A 27,668-nucleotide genomic window follows, 5' to 3' on the forward strand; every position below is an offset into this window, starting at 1 on the left:
TATTAGAAGTATTAGTGGTATAATAGTGAATAAAAGAAATAATGGAAAACATCGAGCAGAACGAACGCGACCTGTTGGAGCGGTCCCGCCAAGTCACCACCTTGGGCGAATATTTTGAATGGGCGCTGCGCTGCGAGGACTTTATCAAACTGCTCGAAGAACGCAGTCGTGTCAAGCGTCCGCGACTCTCCATTGGATATAGACAATCTTTGGTTGCTAGAATCGCGCGACTCGAGGGTGCAAAGACTCGATTGCAGAGACAGTTTATACCCAGTGGTGGTAATTACAGTGGCGGTAATTACAGTGGCGATAATAACACGGGAAGACTCGTTTGGCGAGAGATCGATACCGCGTTCGAAAATCGGATACTGACAGGTGCGGTGATTAACGCAGACTATATCGAACCGCGACAATTTTTGGAAGACGCTAGTAGTGTAGTACTCGAGCAAGTGCAAGATGTTATAAAAATACACAACTGTGCAAAAGTAAATACCGTGTTCAACGGTGAGTTTGTGACAGGTGATATGCGCTCCAACAAAAGCATTAACACGCGAAATTATGAACTCTTTCGCACGTCCGATTTACACGAGTGGTATGAGCGGCATGTCATCGAATCCACATTGGCGTCTCTCGAAGAGTTTCAGGAACGTGATAGCGGATGGGCATTGTCACGAATCCTTGATCTTACGGTCAACGTCAACAAGTGCAATCCTATGCGCGCGGGTGTTATCTAAACTTACCGCGAGAAATTATGACGAAGAGAGCAGTGGTGAACGTGCAGTCTAAAGACAATGCATGTTTCGCGTGGTCAGTGGTGGCCGCTCTGTACCCCGCCGAAAGAAATGTGACACGGGAATTTTCATATCCTCATTATACGACAGTGCTAAATTTACAAAACATTGAGTTTCCGATGACGTTAAACCAAATTAGAAAGTTTGAACTGGCAAATAACATCTCAATCAACGTCTACGGCATTGAGAGGAAGAAGGAATTATCTATTCTTCCGATACAGCTCACCGATCGGAAGAGAGAAAAACATGTAAATATGCTGTATGTGGAGGAGGACGACAGCGTTGGGCATTTCGCGTATATAAAAAATCTATCTCGGCTTGTCAGCACGCAACTGAGCAAACACAATGGTCAAAAATATATCTGCGATCGGTATGTATATTTATTGCAAACTATATAATAATTTTAAATAAAATTGTAAATAAAATTGTAATTTTTTTTTCACAGATGCTTGCACTTCTTTAATTTGAGCGAAAAATTGGAGGCTCACATTGCGGACTGTCGAGAAATGAACGACTGCGCTATCCGATTACCAAGCGATAAAGACAAGTGGCTCGACTTCGACAACTACAACAGAAAGGAGCGATTTCCCTTCGTGGTGTACGCCGACTTGGAGTGTGTGCTGAAGAAGACGCCGGAACATGCGTCATACTCCCAACATCACGAGGTATTTAGCGTTGGGTATTACGTGCAATGTTCGTACGACAACTCGTTATCCGCGTATAATTCTCGCCGTAGTATCGATTGCGTTTCATGGTTCGCCGAAGAACTTAAAAATTTAGCGCATCGCGTAAAGGGTATTTTGTCTGATAATGTCCACATGACAAAATTAACGCAAGATGAATGGGAAAAATTTCATAGCGTCACGCAATGTCACATTTGCGAAAAACCGTTTGCGCCGGATGATACACGCGTACGCGATCATTGTCATCCGACCGGGCGATACAGGGGTCCCGCGCACTCAAACTGTAATCTAAACTACAAAGACTCTTATGTCATTCCTGTAGTTTTCCATAATCTATCCGGCTATGACGCACATTTTATCATAAAAGAAATAGCTACCGCGTATGAAGGACGCGTAGATGTGCTTCCAATAACAAAAGAAAAATACATTTCATTTACGAAGACTGTCAATAGTACCGACGACGATAAAGATCGGAAAGCTTGCATGAAATTACGATTCATCGATTCATACAAATTTCTCAGTGCTAGTCTTGACAAATTGGCATCTTTTTTGAATAAGGATAAGTTAAAAATTTTGCGTTCCAATTTTTCCGCATTATCCGCTAACAATTTTGAATTATTAACGCGAAAAGGTGTCTTTCCGTACGAGTACATTGACTGCGTGGACAGGCTGCAGGACACGCGTTTACCACCACGCGAATCGTTTTACAGTTCTTTAACCAGTGACACTGTATCCGAGAGCGACTACGCACACGCCGTCAACGTGTGGCAGCAGTTCTCCATTCAAACCTTGGGTGAATACAGCGATCTGTACTTAAAAACTGATGTCTTGTTGTTGGCAGATATATTTGAAAACTTTCGCGACACTTGCATCGCGAGTTACGGACTCGACCCTACGTATTATTATACTCTTCCTGGGTATACATGGGACGCTATGTTAAAACATACATGAGTAAATTTCGAACTGCTTACCGATATCGATATGGTTATGTTTATTGAACGGGGTATACGCGGCGGTCTAAGTCAATGTTCAGGAAGATACGCGCATGCTAATAACAAGTACATGCAGTCATATGATCCATCGAAACCATCATCATATTTAATGTATTTAGATGTAAATAATTTGTATGGATGGGCAATGTGTCAACCACTGCCTTATGCCGATTTTCGATGGGTCGACGATGTATCTAACTTTGACATCTCGTCAATAGCGCTCGATTCACCTACAGGCTATATCCTCGAAGTAGATTTAGAGTATCCACAACATCTTCACGACACGCACACTGACCTACCGTTTTGCCCGACACGTGACAAACCGCCCGGCAAGCGGGAAGATAAGCTTCTCGCAACGCTATATGATAAGAAGCGTTACGTCATACACTACCGCAACCTGCAGCAGTGCACGCGTCACGGCCTTCGCGTTACAAAAATACATCGCGTATTACAATTCACTCAATCCGCATGGCTCCGCGATTACATTGAACTAAATACAAAATTTAGAACACAAGCGAAAAATGATTTTGAGAAAAATTTGTACAAATTGATGAACAACGCGGTATTTGGCAAAACGATGGAAAATGTGCGTAATCATGTAGATGTAAAATTATTGACAAAGTGGGACGGACGATACGGAGCAGAGGCGATGATAGCGAAACCAAATTTCCATAGCAGGAGCGTCTTTTCAGAAAATTTAATTGCCGTAGAATTACGTAAACTAGAAGTAAAATTTAACAAACCAATCTATGTTGGTATGTGTATACTCGACATATCGAAAGTGTGTCTGTACGAATTTCATCACGAGTACATGTCACCGCTCTATCGTGACAGATGTCGGGTAATGTACACCGATACAGATAGTTTAATATATCATATTAAATGCGAAGACGTGTATGAAAATATGAAACGCGATATCGCTAGATTCGATACGAGCGATTATCCAATTGACAACGCGTACAGTATACCGCTTGTGAATAAAAAGGTGCCAGGTCTAATGAAGGATGAAAATAATGGCGCGATAATGACTGAATTTGTAGGAATTAGAGCAAAAATGTACGCTTTGCGAGTAGATGGTAAGAAAGATACAAAAAAGGTTAAAGGTGTCAAAAGTAACGTTGTCGCGAGAACGATAACATTCGACGATTATACGCGGTGCCTGAACGACGAGATTGAAATGACACGTAGTCAGTCATGTATTAGGTCGAAATTGCATGAAGTATACACCATCTGCGAGACAAAAATTGCTCTAAGTCCGTACGACGATAAGCGGTATATCATACCTGATTCGACCGACACATTACCATGGGGACATTAACAGATACCCTTATAAAATATAATGTAATATAATGTAATATAATGTATGTGCGATATGTTATGTAACATATGTGTATGTATTTCATATATTGGAACGGAAAGGATGTATTAATAAAGATTTTGTATTTCACATATTTCATGTATATTGTAATATTTCAAATACTTTTATTTGTTGTACACATTATATATTTTTTAATTTTTGAGTAATTAATAAATACAATTTGTATGAATTAAATTGCATTGTCCTTATGTATCCAAGAGTTGTGCGAATTGTCAAATCCCAGCCATTTTACGTAAACCTCGTCACCCCTCCTGCGCAGTACTTTCTCTACGAGATATACGTCCGGATAATTCGCGCTATGCAACTCGTGCTCGTAAAACGCTCCAGCGACAGATGTTTTGCGATAGTCCTCGAGTAGATAGGTTACGGGATTAGTACGCTGCACTTTAACAATTTTAAACACTTCGGTTGTCCAATTTGGTGTGTAACCCTTCTCGAAAAGTTTCTTGTACTTGCTAACACGTACCGGGTCACCTACTTTGAATTTCGCCGGAGCGGCAATCTTTATGTTACTATATACCGTTTTTAAAAGTTTATCAGCGATCGCGGGGGTGACGTCGACGGGTCGCATGCCGATCGTTCGATGCTTGCGCGCGTTGTAATCCGATATGAGTTCCGCCAACGCGTCGATCCACTTGTAAGTTCCGTTCAGCGTAAACATCTTCCACATGTCGTTCTTCAGCGTGCGATTGAATCGCTCCACAACCGATGCCTTCAATACCGAATATGTAGAATAGTGATTGATGTTATGTTTCCGTATAAGCCGTTGCACGTCGGCGTTATAAAATTCTTTCCCCATATCGGTTTGCATGTTTCTCGGGCATCTCTTGCTATCTCGAATTATCTCGGCGATAGCGTCAGCCGTCTCGCTTCCACCTTTACTCTTGAGTGGTATGGCCCACGCGTACTTGCTCAACACATCGATGACGGTGAGTATGTAGTGGTAACCTCTGTTGAAACGAGAGTACGGACGCATCTCGACGATGTCAGCTTGCCACAGGTCATCGTATCCCCGCACTATGACGTGTCTTCGGGGAAAATTTTTCCTTGCCGGCGCGTGCAGTTCGTTCACCAACTGCCGTTTCTCCAAACTATGTTGTTTCATCGCTTCGTCGGTTTTTCTCGATCGCCGTTTGTCGCTCGTTTTATGATTCATTTTCGTTTGTCGTTCTTCAATAGCCGTTCTTGAGCCGTTCGTAGCCGTTCCTGACCCGTTCTTGAGCCGTTCCTGACCCGTTCGTAGCCGTTCCTGACCCGTTCTTGAGCCGTTCCTGACCCGTTCGTAGCCGTTCCTGACCCGTTCGTAGCCGTTCCTGACCCGTTCGTAGCCGTTCCAGACCCGTTCTTGAGCCGTTCTTGAGCCGTTCTTGAGCCGTTCTTGTGTTGTTTACTTCCGTTCTTGACCCATTCGAAAATCGTTCTTGATTCGTTCGCTGCCTTGTTCACAGTCGTTTCTAACCCGTTCGTAGCCTTTCCTGACCCGTTCGCAGCCGTTACTGACCCGTTCGCAGCCCTGCTTGAGTTGTTGGTAGCCTCGTTCGCTGTTGCTAGGCCGTTCATAGCCTCGTTCGCAGCTGTTGCTAGGCCGTTCACTACCACTCATTGTAGTTAGATAGTAGTTCGATAATCCTTCGTAGCTGTTCGATAATTGTTCGTAGCCGTTCGATAACCCTTCGTAGATGTTCGATAACCGTTCGATAGCCGCTCCTAACCCGTTCACTGCTGCTCATTCAGGTTGATAGCCGTTTCTGAGTTAGCGTTAGCCGCGCGTTGAAGTTCACAATCTGTATTGCCCGCACATCCTTCTCGAACGAAGTCAGCTTCTCATCTGATTCTTTCTGTTGATTCATCAATCTTTTAACGCAGGATTCCACATACAGTTTGTTGACGGCATCGGTGTCAGCCTCAGGTTGCGCTACACGACGAATCTTCCTCGACCTTGCGTCATAGTCCGTAACGACGCGACACAGAGCGTTTTCGTGCACATAATTTTCACCAATCTATCCCAAGAACCGCTTGTGCCGGTTGCATCATTTCATGGTTCGAATAATCCAAATTTGTTGATAGGCATTTTTTTTCCACCGATGAGTGACGCTGATCGACTGATTAGATTTGTCGAGACACCATTCAATTTATAATAATGCCTGCTTCGCGAAGTTCCTCGATGATCGACAGGATCTCATTGTCGTGAGCGTTGTGGCCAGCTCGGCGCGAAGCGTCCAGCAATCGCACCCGATCCACTAGCTCGTTGGGGTCATCCCAGTGTATGTAATCGATCTTATTGTCGGTTAGCGCCATCGCGTGAGGCATGAATACTCCCTTTCCAGATTTTTTCTTTTCAATCGATATCAATGGTGCGATTATATGTTTGTACTTGTATCCCCAGTTGCTTCGTAATTGGCCTTGTGTGTCATAATTGCGTTTATGCGCGTTCGTCGCCAATAATATACTCTTGTATTTACGCATATCATCCTCCGTGTAAATGTCATCATCGGGAATTCTCTTGAAGATCAATTCGTATAATCCTGGTGTACCAATGTACCTCACTTCATCTATAATTATAGAGTCATATTTGTCAATATCGAATCGTTTGTTACCGAGACGCATTTCATCCTTGTCGAAATAGACACCGTACACGTGATCGATTTTCCTTTCTTTGTCGCCACCGAGGAGAGTGCTCATGTACTCTTGTCCCAGTGGTCCCAAGTGCTTTCGCAACATTTCTTGACCTTCCAGCGTTTGTAATGTGTTTCGAACAAACGATGTTTCGAGCGTGCTGCCCGAGGTTTCGAAAACATTTTCGTTTGCGAGTGTTTCGGGTATCATAGGTTGTACGATTCTCGTTGTTGCGAACGGTGTAGAGCTTATCATCGGTTCATCCAATAAAGCATTCGATGTACGCGGTGTCGATGAGCGATTCGGGTTTGACCGTTTCCTCTTTTTCGGTGTCGCATCATCCTTCTCCTCTTCCTCCTCTTCCTCCTCTTCCTCCTCCTCCTCCTTGTACCGCTTGATGGGTAAGATTTTAATCTTTGCGGTACTTTCCGGCTCGTTTTTCACCGCGATCGAGTTGTCGACAATCTTTTGTAGCGGCTCAATAATAGGTCTAAAATGGGTCTTGACCGCGATATCGTCATCGATCTTACCGGTCTTCAAAGCGCGATGTTTCTTGCGGATTGCTTCACTCGTTTTCGCAATCTCCTTCGCTATCTTTTCACGTTCGCGAATATTATCGTTCTCAGCCATGTCGGTAGAGTGTCGAACGCTCGTGTTTCACCTCTCTCGACAGAACATCGACAACGACTAATTGTTTTGCGGTATCGCGAACACGTTAAATCCGTTTCTGTATCGGCCGTTCGTAAGCGAGCTATCCTTATCTATCACTAGAAATCCATACTTTTGCTGCCAACAAGTACGACATAATTCACTGAAATCCTCGTATGACATGTCAGTATTCACGTGATCATTGTACACATGTTTCAAGTTGGTACCGTCCTGTTTAAACAAGATTAGCAGGTTTGCGTTGTCGCGTATAAGATGTTTCGGTATTCTTGCGTATGTCTGACAGAGATAGAAGCAGTCGACGTTCGAGTGGCGTCCCATTGAAAAGTATTCTCTTATCGTATTTTGTTTGTCACAAGCCACGTCATCGAAAACGAAAATCGAGTTTGGACATGCTTCGCTCGGTGGAATGACGTCACTGTTATTGGAGAATGTAAAATAGCCGATTTCATCGATCGACGTCAACAAATTCTCCAGATACTGATATTTTGGCTGTTGCAGTGACTTTGAGTACACGTACACGTTTTCAAAGCGGACGCCGTGCGGGCTTTCTATCAAACTAATCAACACGTTAGTTTTACCGCAATTCGAGGGGCCGCAAACGATCGCGCGTATAGTAGTCGGCAGTATCGTACCGTGTCTATGCATCTCCGCGTTGTCCCCCATCGATCGTAATCTGGCGTCGTAATTCGTCACGCGTATCGCGAAAGGTTGTCGCACGAATCTCATTTTCCCACTCCCCGATTGAATCGAACGCTTGCCTATTTATAGCTGCGCGGAACCACGAATCGCTCAGTAACGAAAAAATGTTTGTCTTGCTATCAAGTCCTTACGATATTTGTAATTTGAGCGCCGAACAGCTACAATTTGTGTCGAAAACAGTTTTATTGCGAATGTGTGGCAATTACGTCCACTGCGTGTGGGACAAGCTTCCGGAACATATAAAGGCGGATTTGGAGGTTCAAACTTATCGCCGCTGTTTCGAACATTACAATCGACCGTGGCAGCAGACGCACATCGACGGTCCAGCGCCGATGATAAAGGATTGCAGCGAATGTCAACGAAAATAGGTAGAGGCCTATTAAATCTCGCGATAAACGCACTTCCGATCGAATTCCATATCCCCGGCTATCAGTTTTGCGGTCCGGGCACGCGACTACAAAAGCGATTAGCCAGAGGCGATCGAGGTATCAACCCATTGGACGCAGCGTGCCGTGAACACGATATAGCGTACTCTCGAAGCAACGATCTCATCGAGAGACACGCGGCAGATAGGATACTCGCCAAGGAAGCGCAAACTCGCATCGTTGCGAGAGATTCGACTCTCGGTGAGAGAGCCGCCGCCACAGCTGTCTGGGCAGCGATGAAAGCCAAGACGAAGTTCGGTATGGGCCTGAAGACGACAAAGACGAAGACGAAGAAAAAGATGGCGAAGAAGCGAATACTTCCGGTAGCGAAACGTGGGGGTGTATTGCCGATTCTACCAATGTTGGGCGCGCTCGGATCTCTGGTCGGTGGAGCGGCTGGTGTAGCAAAGATGGTGAACGACGGAAAAGCCACACAACGTCAGTTGCAAGAGATGCTACGTCACAATCGCGCCATGGAAGGTCACGGATTGTATCTCGCTCCATACAAACGCGGACGAGGAGTTTCAACGAGAAAAAAGGGGAAAAAAAAAACGTCAAAGAGACGCTAAAAATGCCACAGGGCGTAACTACCAACATACAATTGCTACAAAACGTATGCACATTCCGTATTTTAGAGGTGTTTTCATGCGTGATTCATTACCGATCGGTGGTATATATCGAAACGAGAGCGGCATCGTAAATTTGGATAACGCTAAAGGATCGGGTACTCATTGGGTAGCGTATGCAAAGAGGGGGGATCGCGCTATATATTTTGACAGTTTCGGCAATCTTCGACCGCCGAATGAATTGGTGCGATATTTAAATGTGACAAAGATACAATACAATTACACACCTGTTCAAACTTACAATCAAAGCATCTGTGGACAATTGTGCTTACAGTTTCTCCGAGCGGTCGATGCATGTGAATTTAAAGACTGACATTGCGCTATTTAACTCAGTATTCGTTAAACAGTTTTGCCGATATGTCTATGACATTCACACTGACCGGGAAGAGTAGTGTTCTCGCGGCAAACTACTTTCCCGCCGTAGATTTGAGCGACGATGAATACGAGCTAGGTCTAGCGGATTTTGAGACTTATCACACGATATCGAACGTGAATTCCTCGAATAATAAATTTTACTTTGGCAAAGATGACGCGGAAATTACGATTCCCGAGGGATCGTACGAGCTGCAAGCGATACATGAGTTTTTGAAACATGCAATTTTACGAAAACGTCCGCGACACGCTGTTCATGACGATGATAAAAAACACGCTGACACCACGCATATTCGGACGAATGACGACGGTGACTTTGAAGATGGAGAATATCCGATAGAGCTCCGCGCTAATTATAATACGATGAGGAGCGAGATCAAATGCGCCTACAGAATGAATTTTAGCAAGCCTAACAACATTGGATCGCTGCTGGGATTCTCGAACCGTATACTGCAGCCGCGAAAATGGTACAAGTCGGACATGCCGATTAATATTATCAACGTGAACATTATCCGCGTAGAATGTAATGTGACCGCGGGCGCGTACAGCAACGGCAAACTCGTTCATACGATACATGAATTTTCACCGAGGGTACCACCAGGATATAAGATATCGGAAACACCGGCGCACATCATTTACCTGCCGATCATCGTGCGGAGCATTACGGATTTAACGTTACGCGTTGTCGACCAGGACAGACGATTGCTCGATTTTCGAGGAGAAGAGATCACCATTAGATTGCACGTTCGACGACGACAGCGATAACGTACGTGTGTGGCGTATGAGATGCTCGTGTTGAACGGATCGAAAGATACGAGAGATAACACAATCTTTACGGAGCCAGCGACAACAACAACAACGTCGACATTCACTAATATCCAATCATCCGGTTGCAGTAAGAAAAAGAAACTGAACGCATCAAACGTTGCGTTTTTACAATCTTTGGGATTCGCGGTGCGAAACATCTGAACAATGACCGACATCCTCAACATTGGAGACGAGCCAATCTTCGACGATCGCATCGTCAAGATCGAGACTCACACGTACAACCCGTTCGCTAACACAACATTCGGACACAGTGATGAGATAAGAATACCCATACAACAACAGGATCTGTATACGTTGCCGTATGAAAGTTTCCTATACATCGAGGGAGAACTAAAGATAAATAAACCAGCCGAAGGATCTGCTGTGATACTGGGAAATAATTGTGTCGCATTCATGTTCGATGAGATTCGATACGAACTCGATGGCGTGGAGATTGATCGCAATAGAAACGTGGGAATAACAAGTTTGCTCAAAAACTATGTAACGATATCATCCGATAGAAGCGTGAATATGAGAAACGCCGGCTGGACTGATCCGACTACTGCGAATGGAAACTTCAATTTTTGCGTACCGCTCTACATGTTATTGGGATTTTGCGAGGATTACAGACGAGTGGTGATGAACGCTCGTCATGAGTTAATCTTAATACGATCGCGCAACGACAACAATTGTCTGATTGGAGATTTGACGCTGGAGCCTGTGATCAACATATTCAAGATACAATGGCGAATGCCGCATGTGTTGTTGAGCGAGATTAAGAAGCTGTCGTTGCTGCGCGCTCTGGAAAGCGGACATTACCTCAGCATGGGTTTTCGCTCGTGGGATCTGTATGAGTATCCGCTATTGCAGCGTACAACCAAGCATTCATGGGCCATTAAGACAGCGACTCAGCTGGAGAAGCCACGATATGTTATCATCGCTCTGCAGACAGGTCGGAAAAACATCATGTCTGAGGATATGAGTCGATTCGACGATTTCAAGATGACCAATGTGAAACTCTATCTGAACTCGGAATGTTATCCGTACGACGATATGAATCTGGATTTCGATAAAAACAGATGGTCGATTCTGTACGATACGTATGCGCGTTTCTGCAAGAACTATTATGGATACGAGTATCTCGAGCCGAGTCTCACCGTCTCAATGTTTCTACGTAACGGTCCGTTCGTGATCATCGATTGTTCTCGACAAAACGAATCGGTCAAGAGCGCAACCGTGGATGTGAGATTGGAATTCGAGTGTAAGGAGAATGTGCCGATGAATACCACTGCGTACTGTCTCATCATACATGATCGCGTGATCCAGTACAACCCGTTGACCAACGTTGTGCGCAAAATCACCTAAACACACCAACAATTTAGTGAGAGGGGGAAGCATAGCAGAATATAAATCAAAGTGTTATGAGATAGTTGCCATTCTTCTTTTTAACTGATACATCGAAGAGAGAGATCTCGTCATGTCCGTACCAACGTTTGTGGATCTACAGGGGTTTATCCTCAATAAACAATTCATTGTAAAGGAAGCAGCAATCCTGAGAAGAGGATTTATTTTGTCACATTATTTTTTCGCATGTCCTGTACCATGGAGTGTACTCATAAAATCAGAGAGACACCAAGCCTCATGGTTGACTCGAAATCATCATGGATTGCAATGGGAAGATGGAAACGTTCCATACAGCATGGCTCAGCGTTTGATTACAACAGCTATCATTGGTGGACCACATGAAGAAGAAGAAGAATCCATTCTCGTATATGTAAAAGGACTTGAGAAGCGAGAATGGTTAGCCGATATATTGGATGATGCGGGAAACGGTTTCATTATTGAGACCTTGGATGCTGATTACGACGATATCGAGTCTCTAAATAATCTAGATGTTAAAAACACTATGCGATGTGGAAAACATGTTAAGAATTGCGCATTACAAAATGTATTCAAAATATTTAACTGGTGGTCGCAACGCCAGAAAGAATTGCAAGATTTGGAAAAATAAAATATTTAAACATTAATGTGTTTTATCTCTTATTCCCCTTCCCCAATCCTTTCCTCACGAATCGTTTCTAAGAATTCTTTTTATCCGAGTGCCGTTTCCCCTTCTCCTAAATTTCATAGCGCCAATAGTATTCTAGAATCTCCCACCACATTTACCCCACTACTTTTAAAAATAAGCGTCACGTATATTCTTAATTTTATACGATCAGTGTAGCGTTAACCGTTCATACTGGTGGTTCACTTTTAAAATCTGGAAATATGTACTACGCTAAAAGAAGCAGTGGCTCCGGCAGACCTGTGAATAATTACATCCCGAGTCGTGATGACACTCCATCGTTTGAGAATAAATGTGATGAGTAAGTTTAACTTCTTTCTATCTTTATATTTTTTTTTTTTTTTTTTTTTTACAAATTGTATTATTTTCAAACTAATTTCATTTTTACAGCATTTCATTGGAGCGTCGTGCGGTTCGTATACTAGGCAGACGATACGCATTGACAGCTACGGAATTTAAATTCCTCGAAATTGGTATCAAAGTGGATCCACCGAGTTACGTGGAAATCGCCATAGGAGATCATCGAGGAAAGGAACTGATACTATCTCTCGAAGCGTGGAAAGGACTCTACGAGCAACGTCACAATATTCAGAATCTGCTTCGAAACGATTTTAAAGATGCCTACAGTTTTATAAGCGTTGGACCGTTAACAGTGCGAGTTCGTACGATTAACGACGCCAAGTTAATAAGTCTTGAATCTTCAAATGTATGCATGATGATGATCGAATCGACGTTACACCGTATGTTCGATCTCGATCCTTGCGTTGATGTAACTTTTGACCGATTGGTTAAAATTACCAATACAGTCGATATCAAGTTTACGCAATTTTCAAATATCGCGTCCAATGTAACGAATCCTAAAGAAGTATCAAATGTAATACGCGCTAGCGACGCCTTCAACAAGCATCAGCTCATCGATTGCGAGCTGGCAGCTTTAGTTTTTAGTCCATAATATGTAAGAAAAAAAATATTTAAAAGAAGAATAAAGAGTTTTTAAGTCTAAATTATGATGTAATTTTTTTGCATGCATTTCCATTCTCCATCTTTCTCCCACCCGTAACCAGTCCCAGCTCTCATACGTAGCTCGTTGCAAGGTCTTTGAGAAGGATGACGTCATGCGGGGAAGGGGGAACGTGACGCTAGAGACTGAGAGGCTAGGGATCGCAAGACTAGGGACTGAGAGGCTAGGGATCGCGAGGCTAGGGACTGAGAGGCTAGGGACTGCGAGAGAGGTAGCGCTTAGGAGAGAAAGAGAGAGCGCGAGGTGAACGCGAGAGAAAGAGAGGGTGTGAGGCGAACGTGAAGGAGAGAGATGTTGTGGCGAGGAGAGAGAGAGAGAGAGATGACGCGAGGTTAGGGACTGCTAGAGATAGCGCTTAGGAGAGAAAGAGAGAGCGCGAGGTGAACGCGAGAGACAGAGATAGCGAGAGGCGCATGCGAGAGATGACGCAGTGAAGGAAAAGAAGAGGAATTTTTAAAATGAATATATTAATTTAATATTAATTATTTTTAATTATGAATAAATGTGTATTATACATTTGTGTGTGTGTGTGTGTGTGTGCGTATGAATGTGAATTTAAAATTTAAAATATAAGAATATATAAAAATATAATATAATATGAATATAAAGATAAGAATATAAACACTAAGAATATAAAGATAAGAATATAAATATTATAATATATAAAAATTTTTAATGCATCGGCGGCAAGCGGAGGAGCAGCGGCTGGGCAGTGGTGGCGGCAACGGTGGTGAGGCGGTCGGGCGGTTGTGCCGACGATGGTGGGGGTGGCAAGACGACGGCCGTGGGACTACTGCGAGGGGTCCCTTTTGTGACAGAAAAAAAATTTTTATTAATTATTTTAACAATTTTTAAATTAAAAAGAAATACTTACAACACACTCTCAATCTTCGTCCCTCACATCCGACTCATCGATTTCTAAGTCTGAGTTCAGAATATTATGTTCTGGCGACTCCTCCGATTCGGATGGCAACACATCTGAGTAGGATGGTAATAGCAATAATGGCCATGGTGGCAATGTCATATTCATTGGGTCCCTACTAACTTTCGGTTGTCCACTTAAAAAATGCAATACCTTTTGATATCGATGCTGAAAACACGCGATTCGGTTGTGTTTAGATGATGTGACGCAGTGACATACGGTAGTTCCCATTAATTTCCTTTCATGAGATTGCAGAAAATGGGTCACATCTCTTGCTTGAGGTTTTTGCACATCAAGTTCGCGATTTCTTAAATAATGCACCATCGAAGTCACTGGAATGTTCTTCAATCTTTCCTGAGACGCCATCTTCACTTTCAGAATTCTCACTTTAAGTGTCCCAGCACAATCTCCCAAAGTTTATTGTGTGCAAATAGGGCACATATTGCATGGAATTATTATATACAATGGATTTCTACAATTGCAGCACGATCGACTCTCCACTGCGTCGTGTAATTGAATCACATGCTTCCGAACAGCATACATGTGCCCGAAGTCTTGAATAGAGATCATGCATGTAGTACATAGAGCTTGATCAGTACCCGTCGAATAATAAAAGTATATTGTACAAACTTTTGTACGTCCGTTTAGCGCAAGGATTTGTGAATTGTCCACTACCTTGTCGTCAATATCCGTAAGATCCTCACTGCAATTACTAATATAATTACTGTCATCCGACAGCGCGTGATCTTCGTCAGACGACTCGTCTAATATCGCTTCGAAATTATTATCATTTTCCATTTCTTTTTAACTCACTACACTGTGCCACTGACACTTCGCATAGGACACTTTAACTCGTCGAATGCTAAAGACTTTTTGACGCGGAGACAGACTCTCTCCATAAGTTTCAACCCCCATCCCTCTCAAAATTATCGCAATTCTTCCTTAAAAAGATATTTAGGAAGATGTTTCGCTCTCGTTTACGACCGATTTTCTGCTAGGGTACAAGCTGCCGAACGTCAACGCAAATAGGTAGAGGCCTATTAAATCAAGTTTGACATGTTCGTCGCAGCGTCGGCTTAAAATCTTCATTCCTTTCCTAATGATAAAATGCCCATAAAATGAAAAACATAGTTTTAATGAACTCTAGAACGCTCCGTTGATGAGCAGCCGGACATCGGCGCTTCCATAATAAAATTATATTAACAAGGGTACAAAATTGTTAATCATCGGCGCTTGTTCTATACGTTTTTGGGGAAAATGTCTAAGAACCCTCATAAAAAAGTCGTAAAGATACCATCTACAAATATTGCACTCAGAAAACTCCCCCTCCTTTGTCGAAACATCCCCCTCCACCCGCGTGACGTCAGCCCCCGCGCCTACGAGATACCCCCGCCCCGCGTGACGTCATACCCCTCGCCGCGGAGAACCCCCCGCGCCCCGCACCCCCCTCAGAGGACCTGAGTTAGAACTCTCATAGTATTCCTACTACTTTAATCAGCTGATTTCTGTCAAAATATATTACTAAAGCGTTAATTAGATAATTAAATTTCAAAGTAATAATGTTATAAAAATTAAAGTAGTAATGTTGATAATACTTTATCCTCGATTAATATTTTTTGACAGAAATCAGCAAATAACTGTCAAAAATAATAACCGAGTTTAAAGTAGCTTATTTCTATCAAAAAATATTAATAAATCTTTTCGTCAATAAAATCGTAATTAGTCTCGATTATCAAATGATTCTTGTAGAAAATTCTATTTCTTTGTTAACACTTTCTGTTCATGATATAAATACTAAATTTTTATTGCACAGCATAATTATTTAATAATTAATTAATATATTTTTTTAAGCATTGATTGCAATACATGCATAAAAATATGTGACTTAATTATGCAATGCATACAAATTTATTATTTAAATTATTAACAGAGAACAAAAAAATAGAATTTTCTACAAGAAACTTTCGATCAAAATATCTGCGCTCCTATTAAATTCGCGCGTCTGTACACATCCATCTCGCTGCATATCTCGCGCAAGACTGACCGCAAGCCGCAAAACTCAGAGCAGCGGTATCGCCAAGCGCAGCTATACGTCCGTCACGCTGCGCGTCTCGCGCGAGACTGATTCTCGATCTCGAGACATTGCGATTGCGAGACTGATCGTCAGCGTCAGTCTCGCGCGAGACGCGCAGCGTGGCGGACGTATGGGTTGTGTTTAACCATACCGCTGCTAAGAGTCTTGCGGTCAGTCTCGCGCGGTACAGACGCGCGAATATAATAGAAGCGCAGATATTTTGATCGAAAAAGTCTTGTAGAAAATTCTATTTATTTTTGTTCTCTGTTAAAAATATTAATAATAAATTGTTATGCATTACATAATTAGTTCACATATTTTCGTACACGTATTGCAATCAACGCATAAAAAAATGCATAAAAATTCAATATTTAAATCTGAAACAGAAAGTGCGAACAAAGAAATAGGATTTCTACAAGAATCCATTGATAATCGAGATAATCACAACGTCGAAATTAATTATGATTTTATTGACGAAAGGATTTATTTATATTTTTTGATAGAAATCAGCTACTTTAAACTTTAATATTTTTGACAATTATCAGCTGTTTTCTGTCAAAAAATATTAATCGAAGATAAAGTATTATAACGTATTATTTACAATATATTATTATTTTAATCTTTTTAACATATTATTATTTTAAAATTTAATTAGCAAATTAACGCTTTATTAATATTTTTGACATACATCAGCTGATGAAACTTAATTTGCTAATTAAATTTTTAAATAATATTATGTTGTAAAAATTTAAATAATAGTATGTTTTAAATATAATGTTATAGTACTTTAAACTCGATTAATATTTTTTGACAGTGATCAGCTGATTTCTGTATCATTCTCTTTAACATAAAATTGAGGAATCGCGCTTGTGTCGTTTTAATTTTTTTAAATCTTTGTTTGTATAATTAAGTATCTAAAAAATCCGTTTTCATATTGACAAGAAAATATCGATGATTACCTTAATTAAAAACGACTTTTTTGTGAGATAATTTTTGTCTGAAATTATAATTAATTATTTAGCAATACGAAGTTTTGCATCAAAATAAATTATCTTAGGAGCAGAGGCATATTCAGGATTTTATTTCGGGACCTGGAACTTTGTAGACGAGCGATTACATAAAAATAAAAATTTATATTTAACAATGAATTTCAACTTATTGGATAATGTATGAAATAAGTACATTATTTTACATTTTTTCTATCTTTTTACTGAATTTTTATTCTACTGTAATGTGAGAAGAATTAAAAATTTTGTTCTAATGATACGGAATCAGTAATGCAAAATTCAACTTTTTACAAGTAAAGTAAAATCCATGTGGCTTTCATATGAGAAACACAATTTAATTACCTTTTTACGCAGTACAAAAGTTTTATAGTAAAAACACATCTATTTAAACATCGTATTCATATTTTGAAACACAATACTTTTTTAAAAAAGATTTTTTTTTTCTTCAACATAAAACATTTTTTTCACAATTCTATTAAAGTACATAAATAGAGATGTTTATACAATGAATTTTTAGAAATTGTGCACTTGTACATAATTATTTTATTTCTTAAAAAAAAATAATAGCTTTTTTTTAATTTAATCAGTATCATTTAGTTCTTAAAGCCCTAAACAATTTTAATTTTGAAATTTAATGTGTGTTTGTAGTTAAATTAGTAACTCACACAATTTGATTTAGTTTTTTATTTTATATTATCTCGATTTTTTCCTATTTTCTATAATTATCTTATTAAAACGCGCATAGTAAATAATATACCTAATTATAATTAAAAAATAATTTCAAGGTGTGAATTTTATTTTTCTTTATCTTCTTGTATTTTACCTTCCTCTTTAGAAAAAATAAAAGAAAATCACTAATGGTAATTAATATACATATACATATTTTATTCATTTATACATTCTGATTTTACTTTATTTATCTTACTCCATGATTAAAAAATTGTAATGTGAAAAAGGAGTTAATATTATTGCACAATGTCATACATACATATATTTAAGAAATATGTAGAAAAATATGTAGAAAATACATATATACATATATGTAGAAAAATTTTTTAGAAAATACGAAATAAACATATATGTAAAATTATATATTTTGGCATGTTGAAATTATAATTACATTAAAGTTCGTTATTAAAATTTTCGTTGTTTTACAAGAAAAATAAACCATTAATATATAATATTATAAAGATATTAATAATAAAATACTAATTATTGTAAACATTAATATAAAATAGTATTGCTAATATTAATATTAACTATTACGTTGACTGTACTAAGTAAATATTAATAATAAATCAAATATTAATGTTTATATCCTATATGTATATTAAATTTTCTATCTTATATTTATATTATCTAATTTCATATCTTATATTTATATTATATTATTTAACATATCTTTATATTAATATTTAATAGAGTATTATAAGTATAATTAATATACATAATATCATATACACATACATATACCTATATGTATATAATAAGCATTACGTAAATATTATTAATGTTTATATAAACAATAAAACTGAATAATATATAAAAACTAATTTAACATTAAATACATTTTAACACATTCACAATATAATAGAATATAATTAGAAATAATCAAGAAATTAATTGAAGTCAAGTGCTCACGTAAGAAACAGGTAATTTATAAATAAATAATAAATATATAAAACATTAAAATATGTAAAAAATTATTTTAAATATTTATGATATACTATTGGACGTTTAATAAAAATGAGTGCTTTACTGTATTTATATTATATACGTATTGAGCTTCTCGATTCTCTCATTCGAACAAACGGTGAAAAAATTGCATCTGATCGTCCATTTTATGAGAACGTGTTATTAACTTGTAGTGAATACAATATTTTAAATATGAGGGTCTTATATTTTTTCCCGCAAATTCACGTATCTAAAATAAATATTATTTTAATTTTGATTGTTTTATCAATCAGAAATTTTGTTATTAATTATCACAAAAAACGAGTTTTTAAATAGTTAGCATAAATTATATTGATATACAAGATATCTCCGAAAGAAACAGAAAAATACGTACATCATTTACAATATATGATATATAATACATTGTGATAAAAAATAAGTAATTATAACAAAAATTTTATAATAAAAAAAGGATAAAATTTACCTCGCCAAATAATTGTTTGCCAGTATACGCATTATTAATAAGCACATTTAACATCACTTCTATACTGACTCGACTATAAAAAAATTATATATATAGATATATATTTAAATATACATAATAAATCCTCACTATTATGTGCTATATATTCATGTAGAATGGAAGTTATTACCTGTGTTTTAAATATGTATAATTTTTCAGTATTTCTTTAAGTACTGGAGTGTTCTTAGCATGTCTCGCGAGAGTAGAAAGAAACATATTAGTAGTTAAAGTATAAACTTTACGCTCATTTTCTCGAGCAGGCATCTTATGATCATTATCTCTTAACATTACATTTTCAAATTCTGGTATTATAAACCGAAGATAATTAACGATAATGTTAGGATTTTCAGAACAATCAAGGTATTCTAACATTTTATAATCGGAGTTTTCTCTATACATACCAGATGCCATCAAATATACAGTGTACCATGTACTATCGTTCGCTGTCTTTAAAGCATTACAGTATGTCCACTGTTCCCATCCAGGCGACATGCTACGACAAACAAAAAAGAAATGTTCTAGTTCTTGACATATCTATTATTGATATTTAATATATAACTTTTTTATATAAATAAATATCCATAGAAAAGATTCATATATAAATAAATATATATATATATATATATATAATATATATAAAATAATTATTATAGATCTATAAAAAAGACTCATATATAAAATAAATATAAATATATATAAAATAATTATATATAGATATAATTAAATAGATCCGCAAATTTTTCTTTCTTTTGTATAATCTCTGTTACAATAATAAAAAGAATAATGGATAAATAATTATAAGAATTATTTTTTGTATTGTATTTTCTTAAAAAAATTTTTTTAAATTTTTTAACTTTTAATTGTGCCAAATTTTCTTAAATCGAATGTATTAATCTAAAAAAGATTTCAATGTATATATATAAATATATTATAGTATATATATATGTATATATAATTTATAAATTTATATAAATAATATAGGAACAATTTTCTTTTATTTCTTCAAAATTTATTTCATATTGAAAAAACCTATTTAGAAATTATTCTTATAACTGCTCTTTATTTATTTCTTTTATTATTTTTTCTGTGTATACAAACAGAAATTATATCAGAGAAACAAGAAACATATGTGGCATATGTTATATACAATACAATAATAATATACATATATGTATATTTGATTTTATATTGCATTTCCTTTAACGTAATATGTCTAACATACGCGCACACGAGATATAGAAAAATATCTACAAAAATAATTAATATTAAAAGAAAGCTTACTTATTTCTATTGCAATTTTTTACATACAATTCCAATTTATTTTTGGCTAGTTCTATGCACAAGTAATTATTGATAACACATCCCCATTTTATGAGTTCCTGTTTTAAATATTTACTCAAATCGTCTTCTATGGGTTCCAATTGATCGTGTATATCCTCGTATTTATATATGAATGTATATATATATGCTCATTTCTGTGTTCAAACAACCCTTTTATTTTCACTAATACTTCCTACAATTTAAAACATATATTTTTCTATTCGATTATTAGATTATATACCAAATTAAATATAATATATGTGAGGAAAAAATGCACATTCTTATTTACCACAATTATTATATATTATATCATTTCAGTCAGTGATTAAAATAAGCTCCGAATTAATAAATTTTATTAAATTTCTAATGTAATAAATTATTTTTCAATTAATTCCTTTAATTTTATTTTTACCAAATTAATTGCTTATTTTTACACTTTCAACTTTACGCAAATTAAAATTTGTATATGATATTCTGATAATTGTGAATTAAATTAAGTTATAATTAAAAGTTTGTTTTTCAAGCAAAAATTTATACGAAAAACAAAAGATAAAACAAAATTTATATCACATTATCTCGTTTAAAATAAAAGTTGCAAAATTTTATTGCGATTAAAAGATAATTAAAAAAAAGATGTATAAAATTGTATCGAAATTTGTAGAAAAATTCAATGTTCTTTGCGTGTTTATTAGTATTTAATTTATAATATAGTTTATTAGTATATAAAATATGTCGCGTAGATTTGAAAAGTAATGATAAAAATAAATAATGAGTTTGTTTGTAATGATAATGACGCTACTTATTTCCGGTTTCTAAAAAAATAGACAATTGGTATATTTATCATTAAAAATTTATCATGTATAATTAGCACGTAATTAAGTTTCTTTTTAACTACATATTACCCTATTTTTCAAGAACTTATATCAGAATTATGATGTAAAATTGTTTGTATGCATTAACCTCTAATATCTATTACGATTTTCGATAAACTTTACAATTTGTAAATCACCTGGAGTACTGGAGGGAAATCCTTGTCAGGTATATTTATAATTGAAAAAATATTCGACAAGTATTCACAAGCTTTGATCATAGTGTACTGTTACGTCCTGTGGACTGCACGATTCTTTTCTCCTCCCCGATTTACGCAGATTCGCGTTCCGCGAACATATTAATTATAAGACCGAACTTAGTTATAAGAATTAAACGGAGAAAGACAGTGATTGTGAAACAACTCGACCGTGAGATTACAAAACCTACACTTTGATCAATAAGTCATAGGTAATGTTGAAATATCACGATCGACACGCGCTATCAGCGGACCAAAGATCAGAATTAGGAAAGAACCCTTTATACAAGAGAGCAATGCGTTGGGCAAAAGGGATTAAACACCGAACGTATGACTATGAGTCACAAGAAAAGAAGATGCCCTTTGCCCTATAAGAAGGGCAGACGAATAGTATAAAAGCAGCGAATCTTCCAAGAACGCTCTCTTTAATTCCGCCTACGTCGTGGCAGTTACGCACTTCATACTGGATCCTCGCATTAAGCATATATTGTGACCATCGGGGCTCAACAACCAGCTACTAGCTACAGTCAACCTACACCCCTTCGCCCACACCACTCGAAGGAACCATCGATCCTGAGGATCAATAGCTGCCAGCCCGCTCATCAAATAATATACAGTCAACAGTGAGTACTCTCATTCTTCTACGATCACGGAAGTGAATAAATCCCCGGAATCGTGACTAAACCTAACAATCCGTAGTGGAAATTGCTGCCCGTCGAGCATTGAAACGCGCTCTTCGATTGAAACGGGACGATCAAAAGCCAACGCGAATCCTCAACCGCCTCATAGCACATCACTACGACCTGCACGATTCGCAGGAGTTCCGAGAGCGCTTTCTATCGTTAGGTCCTAAACGAAACCGCTCCTCCTTCTTCTCCTTTCCGTCCCGAGGTCATCGACCTCACTGACGAGTCGAATTTCATATCAACGTTACACACACACTCATATATAATTGTTTATACATGTCCACAAATTCAAATGTCTAATTCTCCGAATATTATTAAGATTTTATTTTTTGAATAAATGATAATTATTTACATTACGCGAATTTAAAGTCTTATTTAAACCCCTGTGTTCCTTTCTATATCCCCCGAGATCGCACAAGGTCCTATCCCGCGTAAAAGGGATTTAATTCCCTTACCGAAAAGGATCGACGAACGGACCCCTGAGATAAGCCAGGTAAAAGCGACTATCCAGTCGTTGACCTGCAAAAGGGCCAGACCTTCGAGCGGCCTTTCCTTCGTGCAGGCCAGGACGTAACAACATAATGCTGTTTAACAAATGCTAAATTTGCGATTAGTTAAATTTATATTAATGATAATTAATTAAACTGATGATAATCAAACTAATAATAATCAAGAATTATTTATTAATGTTAACTGTTAAAAATTTATGTAATTTGTAACATGCAACTGCGTACTTTTTCTTAAAAGCAACTATGTGTTTTCTTTACACAAATTGATTGGTCTTATTATTCCGTGCATAAAAGTATTAAGGTGACATTGCCGAAAACTGAATATTTTACAAGATATTTTACATTTTATGTAAAAAAATTGTTAACTTCAAACCTTATAACTCACAAAAAGTAATTTAAAAAAAATTACTTTATTATAGTTTTGGAAAGCTCTCGAGATAGGCTACAAGAATATGCAATAAAAAATAATAGGTTCCATTTAAGAAATTGAAGATGACCTTTATGTGATCGTCAAACGACTATCTTATGTTTCTCTCGAAGTCAAAAAATTTTCGTATAAAACATTTTTTTCTACGATCGCTTCCTGCAAAGTTACGAGGGGTGATAGATTAAAATTGGACACCCTGTATATATATATATATATATATATATATATATATATAATATTATTACTTAATAATAATAATAATTATTGTTATAAATTACTTACATCTTTTATAAATAAATTAGTATCTATATTTTTTATAGAAAGAAAATCTATTTAAAATAAATAACTTTTATATTTATAATATCTAATCAAAGTGATTTTCTGAAGTGTATGTTAATTGTTTGAAATGACACAAATAAATGTGTATTGGAAAAATATTTTTAAAAATTTTATATAACATTGTAGACAATTTTACAAAACAGTCGATGCTTGGATAAAAGTATAATATATAAATTATTTGAACCAATATGTGGCAAAGGAATATTGACAGCTCCTGGTAAGATATGTATTTTTAAAAAGATAAAACATAATTAGTTACTTTTAGAAAGATATTTATTTTTAACAGATTTAAAAAGTATAAAATTCTTTAAAGTAATATGACTTATTGTTAGAAGAATTTGTAGCGATTCAAAGTGCGCGTGATTCAAAACTATAATACATGTGAAAATCAGAGTGATCGGTGACTTAATAAATTATTTTTTAATTTATTTTTAATTTTTTCGTAAAATTTATCTTTCTTTCTTTATTATCTTCTTATAAAATTAATTTCAGCACCTATATGGACTGAATATCGAAAAATGATGGCGCCAAGTTTTAATACAAATATGTTACAAAAATATTTTAATATATTTGTCGAACAATCCTTAATATTGACGGACAAATTAGAAAAAGGACTAAACGGGAATGAAGTTTTCTTTCTTCAACCTTTATCAGAATGTACTTCAACTATTGCAAGTGGTAAGGTAATAGTAATAAATACAGTATTTTACAGCTGATTGTTACTTTCAAATACTTGTTAAAGAAGCATCCATCTCCTATTTTAAAATTACATATCACATTTATTTGGTAAATTTAATGTTTAATAAGTAACTCAATATAATTAGTCAATAACTATAGCTATTTTGAATAATGAGTTCACTTTTATTTGACGTTATAAAGTTGCAATGACGGACCTCAAAGAGGAATATATAACGGATCAAGTAGTAAACCAATATTTCAAAGCAACAGAAAGGTAAGAAAAGGTTTGATATAAATAAAGATAATTAAATTTCCTAGAAAAATTGTACTTTTAAGAGAATATTTTATAAAGGAAACACTTGAATTCTAAATAAAATTTTTGTTATATAAATAGATTTATTGACATATAAATTTATAGAAATCAATATTTATTTTTAATTTTATTGATGGAACTTAATAAACACGATTAGTTAAATATGCTTCTATATTTTACAAAATATTATTTAAACAAAAACATTTTTCAGCTTCAAAGAAACTTTCAAATTACGATTAAAAAATATACTTCTATTCCCTAATTTTATATTCAATCTCACTGCTGTGGGACGAAAACAGCGAGAAACTATAAACATCGCAAATTCAGCTATGGATAAAGTAAATATTGCAAATATTATTACTCTTGCTTGCATAGCATATTATATACTACACAATTTATTATTACATAGGTAATACAGCAGCAAATGTATATATTAAATGAAATGAATACCAAGACTAAAGATAAAACAAGTCGTAAGTTTGTTGGTATTTTATTTGTACGTTTTGAGCTCTTTGCATTTTGATATTGCACAGATAACAAAATGAGTTTCTTTTATGTATAGCTTTAGATAAAATATTATTATAATGTGTTTTATTATTAAAATATTTAATATTTTTCATTGTTGTAAATTCATTGTAGCGTTTTTTTTTTCATTCTTGCTTTATTTATTTATTTCTTTTTTATTAATTTTTAAGTAATTATAAAATCTTCATCATAAAATTGAGAAAATAATGAACATATTTACATATACATATATACATATATACTCATAAATGTACATACGCATGCACTTAAACACTCACAAAAAAGCTTATATTCCTTAAATTATATAGATAGGTCACTTCTTCATGTTTTATTGGAAGCATTTTATAAAAATAAGTTGACACGAAAGATGGTACACGATAACTTAATTAATATGCTACTTGGGGTATGTAAAGTATTTTTACATATATGATTATAATTGTATATAAAAAATAAATATATATAATTATTTATTTATCAGCCGCCGACACAACTGCTGTTACTTTAAATTTTGTGATCTTAATGTTAGCAAATTTTCCAGATATACAAGTATGTACAAATTAAAATTTACTCAATAATAATTTATTCACTTGTTTTAAAAAGTATTACAAATGATATAGTTTTAGGATACAGAAAAAAAATTTTTTTTCTAAAACAATAATAAAGGAAAATTAAATTTTTTATTGTGACAGTTCAGATTAGAATTTTGTTTTGCATAAAAATTTATTATTTGTTAATATTTTTGAATAAATAATGGTCGACAGTTAAAACTTTTTGAAGATTATTTAGGATGATTTTGACAACATATATATTAAAATCAAGATCTCCTTTATGCTTCATCTAAATTTCAAATAATAACACGCTTATTGTTAGAGTATCTTTTCATATAAAAATAACTTAATTTGTTATAAAATTATAAATTTATTTAAATAAAAACTTTGTGTATAATGTTACAATAAAATTAAGAATCTTAATAAAGCCGTAGAAAAATGTATACATTAATATTTATCACTGACAGTATTTATATTCCAGAATGATATATAAATAAATGTAATTAATAAGATTGCATAATAACTCATAAATATAATTAATATGATTGCATAATAAGATTACATTTCTCTTACGATAGATATTGCATATGTTTATATTTATATAATATTAAGTATCTTATATAATTTTATAATATAGAATAATATATATATATATATATATATATATATATATATATATATATATATAGGAAAACGTATATAAGGAATTATGGAAAATTTATGGGACAAAAACTCTAAAATCTGCCCCAGTTAAATACGAAGATTTACAACATATGGATTATTTAAATCGTGTTATAAAAGAAACTATGAGAATATTTCCTACTATTCCTATAATTGCGCGATATCTAACGGAAGACGTACAAATGGGTTTGTTTACATTCAAAAATAAATAGTTTTATATGCATATTATTATTGTATGTATATAGCTTAAATGTAAAAAAATTTACTTTTAAAGAAACTATATTTTATAAATAATGTATCTTCAAAAAATTATTAAATCGAAAAAGTCGAATAAAATAAATCAAATATAAAAAAAATCACAAGAAATTGTGCTCATTAAGTTTAATACAAAAGAAATTTGAAAAAATTATTTCTAATTTTAACAACAAATATTGTTTTGTAAATCAAATATACACGCATGTAGAATAAAACAAAAATAGATTTTATATTACTATTTCCTATTGTTTTATTTCATAAGCTATTTGTTATGCGTCTATTATAATAACATTAAAAACAAAAATATATGTTTCAGGAGAGGTTATTTTACCAAAAGATTCTAATGTCGTTATAAGTATTATGACATTACATCGAAGCGAAAAATATTGGCCCAATCCGTTGGTATTTGACCCGGACAGATTTCTCCCTGAGAAAATAGGAACATCTTATAAGAATTACATGCCATTTAGCATAGGAACCAGAAATTGTATAGGTAAATATGGACAAATCATAAAACAGCAGCATGTATCACAATAAAATTGAATTGCATGTAACTTCTAAACTTTTGCAGGTACAAGATATGCAATGATTTCGATGAAAGTTATCCTAGCAACTTTGATACGAACATTTGTGTTCAAAATAGATAAAAGTATCCCGATAGATAAATTAAAATTAAGTATGGACCTGCTACTATCTACTGTGGAGCCTATAAAATTCAAAATTGAAAAACGAAATCTGTATTAAAACGGAGCAAAATTATTGGAAGATAATACAATATTTTTTACAAACACATATATATAAATATACATATATATATATATATATATACATATATAATATTTTATATATGGTATACGGATACGAAGGGAAGAAGATAAATCGCAAGTTAGTTACAACACGTTTACAATTAAATTAATATTTTTTTATATATGATTTTTTTATATATAATATAGTATAGTATATGAGCACAAAAGGAA

General features: G+C 35.3%; 1 protein-coding gene across 1 annotated transcript; it reads left to right on the forward strand.

The window, feature by feature from the left end:
- Window positions 1-23,758: 23,758 nt before the first annotated feature.
- On the forward strand, window positions 23,759-27,668 carry LOC145945108 (cytochrome P450 4c21-like). The gene is made up of 11 exons (XM_083053939.1): window positions 23,759-23,773; window positions 23,818-23,908; window positions 24,184-24,369; window positions 24,571-24,643; window positions 24,894-25,020; window positions 25,092-25,155; window positions 25,516-25,614; window positions 25,686-25,753; window positions 26,445-26,622; window positions 27,008-27,184; window positions 27,263-27,668. The coding sequence occupies exons 1-11, from the start codon at window positions 23,759-23,761 to the stop codon at window positions 27,433-27,435; spliced, it is 1,251 nt and encodes a 416-aa protein (XP_082910065.1). The 3' UTR covers window positions 27,436-27,668.

This window comes from Prenolepis imparis, unplaced genomic scaffold (assembly GCF_030444845.1).
Source record: "Prenolepis imparis isolate NDT839.2.m4 unplaced genomic scaffold, iyPreImpa1.0 SCAF_14, whole genome shotgun sequence".
In the NCBI taxonomy this organism is placed as follows: domain Eukaryota; kingdom Metazoa; phylum Arthropoda; class Insecta; order Hymenoptera; family Formicidae; genus Prenolepis; species Prenolepis imparis.